Below are 15,913 nucleotides of genomic sequence, written 5' to 3' on the forward strand. Positions count from 1 at the left end.
TTTTTAACTTTGAGATTTTACAATTTTTGTGGGTAATTATTATTTTTCGATATATAAAATAGAGAAATTATCTTATTCTGATAATTAAAAAAAGAGAGGAGAGATTACTGTAGGTATCCGGGGGTTATACCATGTGCAATGCAAGAGATCATGAGCTCCTAATCATTGTCAGATCATGCTTAACAAGATCATTAATTAGGACACATTCATAAGAAGGAAGAAGAAAGGAAGAAGAGCATATACGCTGCTTGTGAGCTTTAAAGCAGACATGAGATCAAACACACAGCTGCATGACGATTCCAATGTTGCATGTACTGAGGAACACAGATATTGTGCTGTGGGGAACCACGAGATCGGATCTGGTCCAGGTTGTGGTTTCCATGTGATCTGCCGGTAATATTGTGAAAACAGCCGGAGATAAAAAAATGTATAACAAGCCAAACCCAAGACGCCATGCCCAGACAGGACTATGCAAGAATCAAGACTGGATAATTACAATTACATGGAATCACAATTACGTTCACAGGAACGGTGGAACCACTAGATGCAAGGTATTGCGCTTTCAATCACAATTACGTTCACAGGAATGGTGGAACCACTAGATGCAAGGTATTGCGCGCCATGCTTGTAACATTGTTGAGTGGGATAGTATTCTTCCTTTTTTATATTTTAAGCATTTTTTTATTTATGAACTTTTTATTTTTATATTGTATTGATTGAGAATTAAATTTAATGAATTGTTTTGATCTATTTGTTATAGAGTTCGCGAGGTGTCAAAACAATGTTTCGGTGTTGGATTAATGCTTAATTTTTATAAAATTAAATTAAATTTTATTGCTTATAAAAAGTTAAAACTTTGGGAATGAAGTTTTACTCTAAAGTAAAAATACATGTTTTTTTATTCTTTTTTTGCCATTGTTCATGAGGGATGTTTTTGAAAGTTTTGATCCCTAAATATTTTAGTTTTTTTAGTCCATTTAGTTTGAAATTTTTATCTTTTAGTTCAAAATTTCATTTAAAAAAAGGGAGAATTATAAGAAAATAAGGAATGAGAAAGAAAATTATCAGCTTTTCACATTCTCATAGCTAAAAATATTGATTTTAATATTAATAAGCTCTATTTGCTAACCAGGGTTTAATTTAAATGATTTTTACCTTTTATATTGCTAAAAAAATTAGATCCTAGCTCATGAATAATTTTTATTCACGTTGATTTTTTGCTTCAATTAGATCCTAGCTCATGAATAATATAATTTTTATTCACGTTGATTTTTTGCTTTTAAAGTAATTAAATATTATTTTGAGGTTAAATATAAATTTATTAAGGTTTATGGGATGCTTCTTAGATGTTCACAAGCAGAAAAATAGCTTAAAATAGATTTTCTTGATCAAAATGACAAAGCTCATTTGTACAACTACACACAACATATTTGCCATTCATTTTAAGAAAAAGAACAAATATTGTAACCAAACATAAATATTGTAACCAAACATGTAGTCCTAGCCTTGCAAACCTATACATTTGCCCTTCTTTTTAATAGGTCAGTGCTTGACCTTTGTGTGTTTTTTTATATTTTTTGTTCAATTTAAATTAAAATTCATGAAAATGAATTATTAAATTTTATTTTATATGTTATTTTATAAAATACCATTCAATTTTAAATGTGTTTATAAATAAGGTTATAACATTTTTCTTATAACATTAACATGCCCTCTTTTAGAATGCACTTGAGTACTGTTTTTTTTTTTAATTTTTATTTGGTGGTTTTTCTATGTGTTTATTTTTATTATTATATAATTAAAAAAATATTTTTTAAAAAATTATTAAATTTTGTTAGGTTCATCACCCGACTCATGTGTTTAGCAGGTTAACTAGAATTAGCTTAGATTATGTTGAAACAAAATAATGTTGTCTCGACAAGGTTTTTGACCGAGTCATGTTTGGACTCGCTACATTACTTCGGGTTAATTTTTATCTAGTTTAATTTAAAACTTGAGCCAAATAAGGGATTGGGGTAGGGGTCTCTAGATTAACTTTTCAAGCCAAGCTAATTTGGCAATATTTTCAAAAATTTTACAGCAACAACGGGGTGGATGATGTATTATTATTATATTTATTTAATATATTCATGTCTAAATTATTATAATTTTTTTTAGTTAAAGCTTACTTTTATGATTATAATAAGATATTATCTAACAAACAAATATTATGACAGAAATGCCTAAAAGAAAAATAGAGTGTCATTCAATTAGAGAGGTATCATTCTTATTCTTATTACAAATCATCCTTCTTCTTCTTATTCTTCTTCCTTTTTTTTTTCTTTTTTTTATTTCTAGTTGCTTTTTATTTGTATTAAATAAGGACCATATAACAAAATATTATATTTCTTTTTAGAAAAAAAAAGGTAACAAGAAAAGGAGGAATTATAGTTGCTAGTTATTTTATTTCAATAAAATTTAAATTATTACTTTTCATACAAAAAGAACTAATTGTCATATAATTAAATTAAAAAAAATTAGAGTAATACAAGATCAAATATCTTAATTGGTATCTATCTTTCAACTTCTTGATTTGATTTTTGGTTAACGTTAATAAAAAAATATTTATTGAAGTATATAATTTTTAATTTATTTTATTAAAAAAACACATTATATTTTCAGTTTACTGTTGAAAAAATATGCTAAAAAAACAACGCTTGCACATTCTTTCTTTATGTAAAATTGTTTTTAATCCAACTTGCGATAGGATACGGTTCAACCTACTAGTTTAATACATACATGGTAGCTCAATTATTTAAAAGGTGTATTCATGGTAAAGAGATTTGTTTTTAAAATGACATAGATTGGTAAAAGCTTGGGGAGAATGACATGAGTTCAAAAAATATTTGGAAAATGGTACAGTTTGAACACAACCATATTTATGAATATGTTTTTTTGCACACCACAGCTATTAGAAATAACAGTTGTTTATTCAAAGCTAAAATCTATATCTTATGTAAATTAATTAACATGTACTAAAGTCAATCTAAAATTTTATAAAATTCAATAGAGAAGAGATGAAATTCAAGATCTAATTACTAAGAAAGAGATAGGAGATAAGCTGATGTGGCTGTGGTAGGAGAGATAAATGTGGGAAGAAAAAAAAAGGAAGGAAAGAATAGGTCATTAGAGATACATTAGAATTTTTTTTTCAACACACTCGATATTATTAGAAAGATCTCAACAAAACAATTCTAAACACACCTAGAAAGACCAAAAAACTAGGCCATAATTGGTTAGGTGTTTGTTTTGAATTAATTTAGAAGTAATTACACCTCGTTTGGTTGTCTTTGTTGTGTAGTTTGTAAATAAATAAATAAATAAAAATATATGTTTATCTCATATCGCAAAGAAACACTCTCTTCTAATATTTATAAGTGTGGGGTTTTATTGTGTAGTAAATTAAGTTATGGTGAAAGAATTCTCTTATTTGTTTTTTTAATATTGTTATATAAATATTTATAATATCAAAAAATAATATTTAGAACTATGAACTTCAAACTTACTATATTAGTGAAACTAATTCATCCTTGAATTAATTTTTATAATTAATTTTGATATTTATAACTCTTGAGATAAAACTGAATAGTAACTATTTAATTTAATTTAAAATATAACTAGTTCATAAAAAGATATAATTAAAATTATCTTATCAAAATATTTTTAATGGTACAAGTTATGTAAAAAATAAAGCATTAGTGTATTCTAAGTGACTCATTCTTTCCTTCTTTTTTTATTTCTCTGCTACTATATCAACTTTTATATATATATATATATATATATATATATATATATATATATATATGTTGTTATTGAATTTTAAATTTCATCTCTTGATGATTTAATTTTTACAGGATTTTGGAATTGAATTTTGTATATATTAATTAATGTTCAAGAGACATGTATTTTAGCTTTGATTTGACCAAACAACTGTTATACAAAACAAAACCAATATTAAAAATTATATTTAAATTGTGTTATTTCTCTGCCATAACGTGGTTCTAATTGACCGCGGTTGCAGCAGGAAAAAAATTTACAGTTGTAGATGTCATGTAACAATCACGTTTTTTCTTTTTAATTCTTTTATTTGAGAGGAAGATAATTCGAATCATTTACGTATAAATCAAAATTAAATATGCTTTTCTAACAAAGATTAATCTATTGTAATGTAATAAGAAAAATATTATACATATTAAAATTTATATTCAGTAAATTAAAAACTAATCATACTTTTTAATTTCTATAATAACTTTTGGGGACATGTAATGGTTACTTAAAACTCATACCAATATATTTAAGGTTGGTAATGATGAAAATTCAATAACGTAAAAAGGAAAAATTGTAAAGTTTTGTGGTACATCGTACAAATTAAGGAAGAGATTTTGAGAAATGATTTGTAAGAACATTGAGATCATAAATTCAGCCATCACAGCCAGATGATGCGCAAATTAAACATTGCATTCCTCACAAAGCAGATCAGGTCACAAATATTATCGATAGACAATTAAAAACTCGTATCGCATGGACACGAAGGCACTTTCGAAACCACCAGGGACTTTTCCATGCTCTTCGCTCTCCAACTTTCCTCTCTGCTTTTATGTGTGTTCATATGTATGTTTAGTCCACTATTTTCTTAGCAACCAAACAGTTTAAGTCAGCCTCCTGCCAGTAAACTTTCGTCTTTCTCTCATTTTGCCTCGTCCAACTTTCACAAGAAACAAGCACCCTTTATTTACTGACTACAGGAAGAATTTGTTGAGAAGATGAGCAAGAGCAATAATATTCCTGTCGACATTTTGGATACTCCCAAAGAGTACATTTCTACATGGATGAGCCTGGATTGTCCAAGTCTGATATCATTCATGGTACGCATAGCCAATGTTCCATTTTTTGCTGTAGTTTTTTAAATAAGAACATCTTTGTTGCTGAACCAATTTTATTGACTACAGGTGACTGTTGAAGATGAGAATACTCTGGTGATTAAAAGTGGAGGAAAGAGGAAACGCGAAGATGGTGATGAGGAAGCCTACAAGTACATCAGGCTTGAAAGGAAGGCACCTCAGAAGCTGCTGAGGAAGTTCAGGTTGCCCGAGAATGCCATTGTGTCTTCTGCCATTACTGCTAAATGTGAGACTGGGGTTTTGCCTGTGGTTGTTGAGAAGCCGGTTGCCCGAGAATGCCATGGTGTCTTCCGCCATTACTACTAAATGTGAGACCGGGGTTTTGCCTGTGGTTGTTGAGAAGCATCCTCCACCACCCAAGACAGACAGTTGCTATTACTATCTCTTGAAATTAAGGAGACTGAAGAGTGGAGAGAAAATTTGAGAAAGATAATGGTTTGCTTAATGAGCTCTTAATTAGGGTTTTGTTCCGTTTGTCTTCTTGAAGTATATGATTTTGCAAGCATCTTAGGCTTAAGCTATGGTAAATGTGGATGACGATGGTGCAACAAACCCGTGCGGTGTCAAGATTTGAAACCAATTTATGTAATCGCAGTTGAAACGCGCTCAGCATTGTTTGCAATGCTATATGGTTTTAAATGGGTTGAGTTCGGCAAGTTCAAGGTTGAGCCGTCACCAAATTTTGATGCTCTGCGGTTTGATCGGTCTTGGCAGAGCAGAAGAGCAGGACATGGAATCGAATGCAATATAAATACAAAAATCACCATATTTGCTAGATGGAGAAGAGGCAAAGCAATGCACCCCCCCATCAAAGCATTCGAGTCAAAGATTCAGGGGTAACAGCGAAGGCCTAAATTCCCAGGGTACAGAGCAGGAGAGTTTGACATCTTTTAGAGAGCTTGTAACAGCAACAATTTCAGTATCAGGTAATCAATTGGCAAATTTAAAGAGCAGAACTCGAACAAAAAAGCTTAAAATTAAATACATTTTAAATCAACAATCCTGTCGTGACCAGTTTGGCCATGCTGCTTGATCTACCAAAATTGCCTGGTTAATAACTCGGCGAGAAGTTTTGAAGCGAACGAGGAAAATGCACCAACAATACACACCAAACTCTTGTGTGGTTTCTTGGGAATTTGAAGGCACATGACAGTACAGAAAAACCAACAACGTAAATTAGGACTATTTAGATGATTTTCTCTTCTTCAGTGATTTAGACTTTTTCTTTTTTTCTGACTTCTTTTTTGTTGCACTGTCTTCGTTTAATATATGCTCGTATTCCTCAAGACTTGCAAATGGGGATGCACCTGCCTTCCCTCTAGACTTCCGCTTTCTTTTCCGTTGATCAAGCCCATCCTTGTCAGTACCATCATCTGCATCCCCGACATCAACAGCATCATTGTCACTGTCAACAATGGTGTCAAAATCTTCTCCCTCAGTATCTGTTAGGGCATCCACCTCCGCATCATCAACTAAGTCGTCGTCATCTTCGTTAACAACTTGGTCCAAGTCATCATAGTCGTATTCATTTTCTGCTCCGTGACTAAGATTGGTAGAGTCTAACAGATCATCGATCTCTTCATTGTCACTCTCATCATCACCAACCACATCGTCATCACCATCATCATCATCACCATCACCATCACCCACATCAAACAAGTCTTCAGCAGCTTCCTCTTCAGCTGCCTTCTTCTTTTTCTTTTTCTTTGGTTTTGAGGTATTCATTTTATTCACATAAAACTTGTGAAAGACAAGATCTTCTGGAGGCACATCTATTTCATCCAATGAAAGAATTTCAGGCCCGATCAAATGCATGTTCATGTCAAGCTGAAAAAATGAAAAAGTCAGCGATCATACAAAGGAACTGATGCTTTTGTTGATGCTGACACAAAAAAAAAAAACAAAGCTTCGAACCCTAAATGACAGGGAAATCTGAAATTCATTATATATATAAAAAAATACTGCAAACACAATAGGGCAACAAAAGTAAGTGCCAGTTATGATGGCTAACCTTCTTGGCTGGTTCAATTTGGGAGCCACCATGCCATGCAGTCTGCTTGGGTTTCTTCTCCATGAACTTGTCTAGGAAAGCAGTAAGTGATAGATCATTTAGTGGATTTCCATTGTAAACAATATTAGCACCAGATAGAAGTGTCCCAGCCATGGTAGCAACAGATGGATGCGCATGTGAAGCAAGTACCATCAGCTCCCACCAGCCAGCACGATCTGCATTGCTGTTTATAAATAGGAAAATAAAGTCAGAAAAAACCATCAACACCTTGAAGTGATGGTAAAGAGGCCCATAATTCCTTTTTGTTCTTTTTTATCCAAAGAAATGAAAAGCATATATATCACATACACATTATATGATGCAAAACCCAAATGCACCCATTTAATTGTAGAATAGACAACATACCAGTAAGAAGGTTCCCTGTGACGTGGATCATATCCTCCAGGCAGGGAAGATCCTGAAGAATTTATTTGTGGCTGGTTACCATTATGATCTGATTGTGGTTGTGATTCTTGACATTCTTTTGAACTGTCTTCCATTAGCAACTCCTCTTCATCTGAAACATCATCCTCGGAGCTAGAAGCAGGAGAATCATCTTCATCTTCTGCAGAATCACTTTCAGAGTCGATCTTATCACCATTTTCAACTAAATCAACTTCGATCTCTTCTTTTTTGGGTGTTGTGGAAGGTTCATTATCAGTTTCTTCAATTATGTCTTCAAAATGTTCAAGATCTTCATCAACTGACTCACTTTGGAGCACCATGTTCCTGCAGGATAGAACAAGTTAGCAAAACATTGAAAAAAAACTAGTAACAAAAAATAAAAATCAATATTACCATAAAGGTGGCCGTGCTTTGAGAACTTCTGAGAGGAGAAAAAGGCATCCACAGGAATACTGCGGTGGCTGCTGAAGGGCAACCTGTCCAAGTATCTAAGGTCAATCTTCGTTTCAAATGCATCCCAAAGAAAGGTACTAGCCTTCCAGAAGATAAGGAAAAAATAAACCTACCGGTCCACATATACTTTTTTCTATAAAAAAATCAGACTGAAAAATTCAAAATATAGAGTGCCCTTTTGAATGCTCAAATGACCATGTGATTAAAATAAATCCTCAAAGACATACATAAGAAACACTAATGCCTTGTTCTGTCATTCTACTAGAAAGAATAGAGATATATGTGAAGCAATTAATGCCGAATCTTACACAATAAGCTATTATGGTGAAACAGGAATAGGAAATCAGAAAAAAGAGTTGATCAGCATTTATAGATAGGTCCAACTAGAATGATAGATTACTAACCTGCAATAGTCGCTTTGAAAAGGCAGCAACCCGCTTCAGATTTACATCACTTTTCATGGCTCTCAGAAGGAGTCCAATAAACATTTCTGCCTGAGGTGCAAACCATACAAAAGGGAAATACAATAAAACAAGAGATCCAGTGTCAATTTAAATCATAGATGGGAATTGGAAAAACAAAACCCAGCCTGCTTAAACAACACAAGCTGTTTTGAATGGTTAAATGATATAAAAGCAATAAAGGGTACCAAATCAAAGAATTGAAGCCATATATATATTGAGAAAATAAACGTTATCTCCTAGCAAAGAAACACTGAATACTTGCCTTGGATGAATTCATGACAGCTGGAAGTAAGAGTTTGGAGTACAAAGAACGGTAAAACCGGTCACTGACAATCTGATTCTTCAATGAGATTTTATCAAGAAGCATCAGTGCCTGAATCCCCACATTGAAATTCTTGGAGTGAACCTGCACAATCAAATATATATATTGCTATTAAAGCACAGCATAATACCAAAATTGCTATTTACCAATCATTAAGTAGCCATGTTACATCACTAAACGGAGTTCTCTGGCAATTGAATGGTAGACCAGGAGATTACCAGTTGGAAGAGCGTTGGTGTTTGGACCTCAATAATGTCATCCGCCTCAGCACTTGAAACATAAGGAAATGCTCTATTAACACCCTGACAAGATGGCAACACAAAGGAAGCATAAATTCTGAAGCTGCTGCCTTAACAGAACAAAATCTTTGCAAAACTAAAATGATGGAGAGCTCTAAAGAAATGCCTGCATTCATTTGACTTCTCCTATAAAACTTTCCTCTAAACATAAAAATTGTTAATACTGACTGTTAAAAGAGCTGATAGAAGTCGTGAATCCAATTCAATGTGGGATTCTGGTGAATTTTTTATCTCATTCTCTTTAGAAGACCCAGAAGTATTTCTCTCTGCCTTGCTGCTTTTATCCATCTTTTTGCTGCTGCCTGCCTCAGTTATCAACACCTGTGATTGTGGTTTGTCGACATTATTCACAAAGGAGAGGTCAAATGGGAAAAGAACACATCAGATATGAAAGTCATTAATACCTTGAACAGTGCAAAGTATACATCTATCAGATGTTTTGCCACTTTTGGTCCATCGCCTCTATGACCAAGACGAATTTGACTCAGAAAATTAACCTGCATATGTATAAGAGCTGAAAATTAAACCAGATCAACTGAGCTGCACAGTTTTGCTCAAGTTTTGAGTTCAAAACACATCTCTTTCAGAACTAAAACAGAAAGCAGATTCTTCAAAAGAGTGTAATTCAGTAACAATTTAGTTAAGCATCAGGGTCAGGAAATAGAGAAAAATAACTACCCAATTAGGTTGGGAAACTTCAAACAACATCAATTACATGCAAGAACGATGCAAATAAATCATTTGCCAAGACAACTGAAGCATATTTATAAATGCAAAAGTAATTGAATATAACTTCTCTTCTAAGTTTAACCCTAGTAAACATGGATTTCACAGTTCACAGATGCAGCATAAGAATGAGTTACTGATCAACATCTACTGCCTTAATTCATTCTTTTTTCTTCCCTGGGTATTATTAGGAAGAACAAGAACAAATATCACAGAACAGGATAACCAGAGCACAAATGTATCAAACGCATATAAATGTGATAACTATGGCCTAGGATGGCAATAGCAAGCTTTAAGGATCTACCATGAAACATATCACAACATACAATAGCAATGGTAATTGGAGTTGAATGAACAATTTCAAAATCAAATAAAAATTAAGAGCGAGAAAGATTCCATGAGCATAATCCAGATCATTAGCTAGCAATTAAGGAGTGTGTTTGATTAGACATACAGCATGGTACTTTGATCGTAATCCCAAATGAGGTCGAAAAAGAAAAGAGTCCACTTCATCAATCACCACAGCCTGTAAAATAAAATGGCCTAAAGGAGTCAACTAAATAAATTCTTAAGCCAAACAACATATAGGAATAAAAGTAGCTATATTTAAAAGTTGTACCTTCATGTTTGGGTGGTCAGACAAAAGGTTGGATAAGTGAAAGTCAGCATTCGATGCACTTTTATTCTGGGGATCACCTAGCTGTAATATATAATCTAGGTGTAAGATACATGCACTGGCTTCATGAAACTGTATCGCATTCAAATAAAGAGCTTCCAAAGACAATACATTTAATTCTCTAGACAGGTAGAATCAAATGCTAACTTACTTTGTTAACTAATGCAGAAAGCAATCTGCGCTCCTGCTCTGATTTGCTCTTCAACAATGCATACATTATCTGTAAGAATATCACAAAGTGCTAATCATGTTCACATACCCTAAGATGTAACCAATAACATCAGAGAGAAGTAAAACCAAAGGAAATGGTGATTACTTTTCCTTGTACAAAAAAAATCAAATACATCAATTGTTCAAATTGCATGCTGTATCATGTTATACTCTTCAAAATCTATGCAAGAACACAAATCGCTTGAGGACTAAATGAGAAGGCCAACCTTCAATGCCTTGTCTTTTAGTGCAGGTAGCATATCTCTTGATGCTTCCTCAAGTGCAAAAACAAAACGTTCGTACCTGAGATATTAATGCATGTCTAATTAGGATTGAATTAAGGCATGCAATGCATTGTCAATGCAAGGAATGAAAAGTTGAGGACATGCTGTTTCCACATGATTGATAGGAGCAAGAAAGAGGCCTACCTCTGCTTTAAACAGTCCTCCCAATACCATAAAAGAAGAAGAGAATAACCATCTTTTGTCTCAGGAACATTATTTAGAGGCCTCTGTAAAAGGGTCTTCAGCTTACGATCAGGTAGCAAACTGGTTAAAAGGATATGAAAGGCAGATTAGTACACCAATGAGTGAACACAACATAGGGAAACCACTGATAGCAAGCTATGACAAGGAACACCTCTCTGATCATGTGATATCATCCATCAGGATAATACCAAACTAAGAGGAAAAAACATCTCATCCGCACAGATTCACCATTAAATCACAATGAACAAAGTGCCAACAGTGTGAAATTCATAATTTTCCAAATACAACCTATATCAGGCACCAACACAGAGAGGCAAGTGGCCAGAAGCAGACCACATACAACTCCCTAAACTAATATAGAAAATGAAAAGGATATAAAGCGTGTAAAAGAAAAGGGATAGAGAGTAGTAGGAAAGATGACAACGTTGAAATAAAAAGCTCTTTCAATGCTTCAAATCCTGTTAGAGCATGCCGCTTCCCCACTTTGGATGTTACCATTCCTGTAATCAGTATTACATCCAATCAGGAGATGGAACTAAATCATATTAAACAAAGAAGAAGTACTTAGCATTCAATTACACTATAATCTTCACATACTAATCCACTAAAATCCATACGATAGTTCTTCCACATAAGCTAAAGCTAAAGTGAAATGCAATGCTATGGCTAAAATACAAGCAATGACCCAAATACTATCCTATCGTTGATCAAGGAGAGAAACTTTTGTGATCGTAGTTCATTGAAAACCAATTACGAAGGCCAACAAGAAACAGGAAAGAAACACATTTAAAAAAATAGAAAAAGAAACATAAAAACAGCATTAAAATCCAAAAGAATACCTAAAAGTGCATCAAGTGACCTCAAATTTCCAACAGGATTGTCACCAATAAGCACAGAAAAGGCAGACACTTTATCAGCATTAGTCCCAGACCTCTGTGTAGCTAGCAACATCTTAATATCCCCCTTTTGACCTCTACCCTGTTCATAATCCTTTTCATACTGCCACATCAATCTCTCCCCTAACTCTCTCTTCTTCTCCACAAAGCTTTTCCATTCCCCAACACCCATTTTAACTTCCAACTTTCCTTTGCTTTCTTCACCTAAAACTTTGTTCTCCAATTCCATTAAGTCCACATGCCACACACCCACTGCACCTGCCTTCACTAAAGGCAACTTAGGGAGGTTCTTGTACTTGTCAAATTTTCTTGAAATATTACTGTTCTTGTCATCATCACCGGCATCAAGTGACAAAATTGGAGGCTTTGGTGATGGTTTTGAAATGGGTTTTTGTGATTTGTCATTTTTGTTTCTAAAAGTTGGAGGCTTATTTGAGGTTTTTTTATCAAGATGGGGTTTTTGAGAAGGAGGAGGTTTGTCTTCGTTTTGATTTTGTTTTGGTTTTGGTTTTGGTTTTGCTTTAGGTTTAGGGTTTCGAAAATCAGTATCGTTGAAACCAGTGTAGGAGGAAGTGGAAGAGGCGAGGCCTAAAGAGGAAGCAAAAGAGGCTACCTCTGATTTCAACGCCTCTATGTTGTCCTTTGAGGGCTTCGTGCTTTTTTCTGTCACCATTGCTTCACTGCCTCTGCCTCTGCCTCTGCCTCTGCCTGCTCGTAGAGAGAGTTTTAACTCCTGAGAAAGTAGTAGGGTTTTAGCTTAGGTGGGCGACATATCGCTTATTTGTTTTCTCGCGCTCCTTTTTACCTGATGTCGCTTCTTACAATAATTAAAAGCTTTTCTATCATCGTTCTAGTCAATTAAAAAACAAAAACACCAAACATATAAAAATCGATTTTATGTAATTTTATTAAATATATAAATAATAATATTTTTGTTAAAAAATTGAATCCTTTAATTTTATTACTTTATCAACTATGTTGGTTGGTTAAAACAAAAGAATTCGTATGCATTTGTTGCTTTTTTAACATATCCAACTTTCAAAAAAATATTGATAAATAATATTTTTACTTTTAATTAATGTGAGGGTGCATGAAAACCTTTAGTGATTATTGTATTTGTGAGATTCTATATGTGAATTTTGCATCTTTTACCTTTAAAGATGAATATTGAAAAAATAATTAATTTAATTTTTTAAATTTAAAACATTATAGTATAGTTAATTTTAATGCTTTAAGAATCAAAAAGCTAATTCAAACATATTTTACTAAATTCTATGTAAACCTATACTAAGGTTAATAAACAAGGTCATAATTAAAAAGTAAATAATATTTTGAGAATATTAATTTTTTTATTAAATATATTATTTAAAAAAAATTAATTTGGATATGAACTGTTTTATTGAAACCAAATTATGAATGGACTTCAACCTGTATACGAAAATTAACAGAGAACACTTGATATGATGAAAACGAATTAATTAAATCTTTTATTAAAAAAATTAGCACATAATATATTGTATCCATTAACCTTAGACATATCGAACGTAGACATGTCGTTCGAGTAGATATGGACCCATAATATATTTGTTTGGGCCCTAAAAAAAGGCCCCAGTGGTGGTAGCCGAAGCTTTCTGTCAGTCCCTTGCTCTCTTACAATAAAAAACCCTAGCCCTCATCTCTCTCTCTCTCTCTCTCTCTGACAGGCTGACACAATCTCAAGCAGTAAACCATGGCGACAGCAACAGGAGCAGCTGCTGCGGCAACAGCAAAGGCACTTTCGCAGAAAGAGCTAGACATTCAGTTGATGTTGGCCGCTGAGGTTCATCTTGGCACCAAAAACTGTGACTTCCAAATGGAACGTTACGTTTTCAAGCGCCGCAATGATGGTACCCAGCACACTCTTTTTATATACATATCTATTTTGGATGCGTGGATCTTATATCTTGAGGAAATAGCTCGTTTTTTATGGTCTATTGTGGATGTTGATCAATTGAAGGTTGAGTCTTTTTGTTTGTTCTTTTTTTGATGGATGTTGGATTAGAGTTTATTTGTGTTTTTGGATATCGAGTATTTGCAGATACTTGCTTGTTTGGTAGTTCTGGTGCTGAAGTAATGAACTTGAAATGGCTTGGAGATGTTTGTTTTGGAAGATTTGGTTATGTTGAGATCATTGGTGGGAGAAAACCTGTGAAATGAAAGTTAGTGGCTCTATGTTTTTTGTCATTTGTTATTAAGGCTTCAATTTGACATCTGCTATCTTTATTAGATGCAAGGGAGTTATAATTTTAAACTTGTTTGTTTTAATGGTCAATTGTGCTTAATGTTTGTTGAATGTAGTTTTTTATTTGTCCTTTTTTCGAATATATGTACAGTGTGCTTATTATGGCTGCTCATCCTTGTGATGCATCTGACTGGAAAAGAGTATTTAGTTTTTAACATGGTCATCTTTAGTTCATGATGGTTTCTTGTTACATTTTGTGGTGTTTATTGCACAGGAATTTATATCATCAATCTTGGAAAGACATGGGAAAAGCTTCTGCTGGCTGCTAGAGTTATTGTGGCAATTGAGAACCCCCAAGATATTATTGTTCAATCTGCAAGGCCCTATGGTCAAAGAGCTGTCCTCAAATTTGCCCAGTACACTGGTGCTCATGCAATTGCTGGAAGACACACTCCTGGTACCTTCACTAACCAGATGCAGACTTCATTCAGTGAACCTCATCTTTTGATCCTCACTGATCCGAGGACTGATCACCAGGTGAACTGAAATTCATCAATATCACTGAGCTTATTATGCCTATTGGTCTTTTTGCACACTGTTATTTTTTCTGTCTTTGAATTTTAATCTTTACCATTCATGCCATGCAGCCTATCAAGGAAGCAGCTCTTGGAAACATTCCTACCATTGCTTTCTGTGACACTGACTCTCCGATGCGGTATGTGGATATTGGCATTCCTGCTAATAACAAAGGCAAGCACAGCATCGGATGCCTGTTTTGGCTGTTGGCAAGAATGGTTCTACAGATGCGTGGAACTATTCCTCAAGGACACAAGTGGGATGTTATGGTAAGATATTTATTTGAAAGCTGTTTCACATTCTATCCCTCAGGCCCCCTTCTGTTCACTTTCTGTTTTTTCTCTCTTTAAATTTGCAAGAAGGATGACTGCATGCTGTGGACACCAAACTTTCCATAGCAAAATTTCTGTTATGATTTGCCTGCATCGGATGCAGGCATTCATAATGCTGTATTGTTTAGTATTCTGATGCCACATTCTACTGCTTGGGATTGCCTTTATGTATTATTCTTGGTAAGTTTTACAGTTTCACATTAGCTATTTATTGTTTAGCTTATGAACTGCTTTGTTTGTCATTTCTTTGGACAGGTGGACTTGTTCTTTTATAGGGAACCTGAAGAAGCAAAGCAGCAGGAAGAGGAGGAAACAGTTCCAGCTGCTGATTATGCACTCCCTCCAGCTGACTACGGGGTTTCTGCTGGCGAATGGAGTAGCACTATAGCCGATAGCCAATGGACAGCTGATGTTGCCCAACAACCCATTCCTGCTGCCAGCTTATTCCCAGACCAAGGTAATAACAATTCATTCAGACCTACGAGTTACCTATCTTTCAGTTATTTTTTGCACTAACAGTCTTGTTTCATTCCATCACTCTTCAAAAATTAGGTGGACTTTCTGTTGAATGGGGTGCAGCTCCGGCTCCGGCTCCGGTACCCCTTTCAGCTACTGAACTTGATGGTCCCGCCCCTGCTGCTACTGGCTGGGACATTTAAATTCCGCAGGAATATTCATGCTCACAACAACCGTGTTTTGCACTTATTCCGGAATCATGAGTGTAGTTTTTGTTGGGGGATGGACATGTCTGTCGGGGAGGGGGTATCCATAGCAATGCTGTGTTTTGTCATGTCAGTATTTAAGCTTCTATTATCACCGTTGCCCCCCACTGTTATTTACATGTCCTAATTCAAG

At 34.2% G+C, this 15,913-nt stretch overlaps 3 protein-coding genes across 3 annotated transcripts; 2 read left to right on the forward strand and 1 right to left on the reverse strand.

Annotated features, from left to right (window-relative positions):
* The first annotated feature begins 4,819 nt into the window (after positions 1-4,819).
* On the forward strand, positions 4,820-5,731 carry LOC105142597 (17.4 kDa class III heat shock protein-like). The gene is made up of 2 exons (XM_011050300.1): positions 4,820-4,897; positions 4,986-5,731. Exons 1-2 carry the CDS (start codon positions 4,865-4,867, stop codon positions 5,244-5,246), a joined length of 294 nt encoding a protein of 97 aa, XP_011048602.1. The 5' UTR covers positions 4,820-4,864; the 3' UTR covers positions 5,247-5,731.
* Positions 5,732-5,888: 157 nt separating this feature from the next.
* On the reverse strand, positions 5,889-12,691 carry EDA25 (CCAAT-binding factor). Its single transcript, XM_011050301.1, has 16 exons — positions 11,873-12,691; positions 11,458-11,533; positions 10,974-11,093; positions 10,773-10,848; positions 10,487-10,555; positions 10,279-10,359; positions 10,114-10,185; positions 9,338-9,430; positions 9,102-9,254; positions 8,853-8,936; positions 8,575-8,718; positions 8,253-8,342; positions 7,789-7,871; positions 7,357-7,719; positions 6,952-7,174; positions 5,889-6,767 (listed from the first exon to the last, which is right to left on the reverse strand). The coding sequence occupies exons 1-16, from the start codon at positions 12,600-12,602 to the stop codon at positions 6,123-6,125; spliced, it is 3,102 nt and encodes a 1,033-aa protein (XP_011048603.1). The 5' UTR covers positions 12,603-12,691; the 3' UTR covers positions 5,889-6,122.
* Positions 12,692-13,543: 852 nt separating this feature from the next.
* Positions 13,544-15,904, forward strand: LOC105142601 (40S ribosomal protein SA). The gene is made up of 5 exons (XM_011050308.1): positions 13,544-13,815; positions 14,425-14,687; positions 14,798-14,995; positions 15,314-15,515; positions 15,611-15,904. Exons 1-5 carry the CDS (start codon positions 13,659-13,661, stop codon positions 15,715-15,717), a joined length of 927 nt encoding a protein of 308 aa, XP_011048610.1. The 5' UTR covers positions 13,544-13,658; the 3' UTR covers positions 15,718-15,904.
* Positions 15,905-15,913: the final 9 nt, after the last annotated feature.

The sequence above is a fragment of the Populus euphratica genome, unplaced genomic scaffold, assembly GCF_000495115.2.
Source record: "Populus euphratica unplaced genomic scaffold, PopEup_1.0 scaffold209.1, whole genome shotgun sequence".
Lineage (NCBI taxonomy): Eukaryota > Viridiplantae > Streptophyta > Magnoliopsida > Malpighiales > Salicaceae > Populus > Populus euphratica.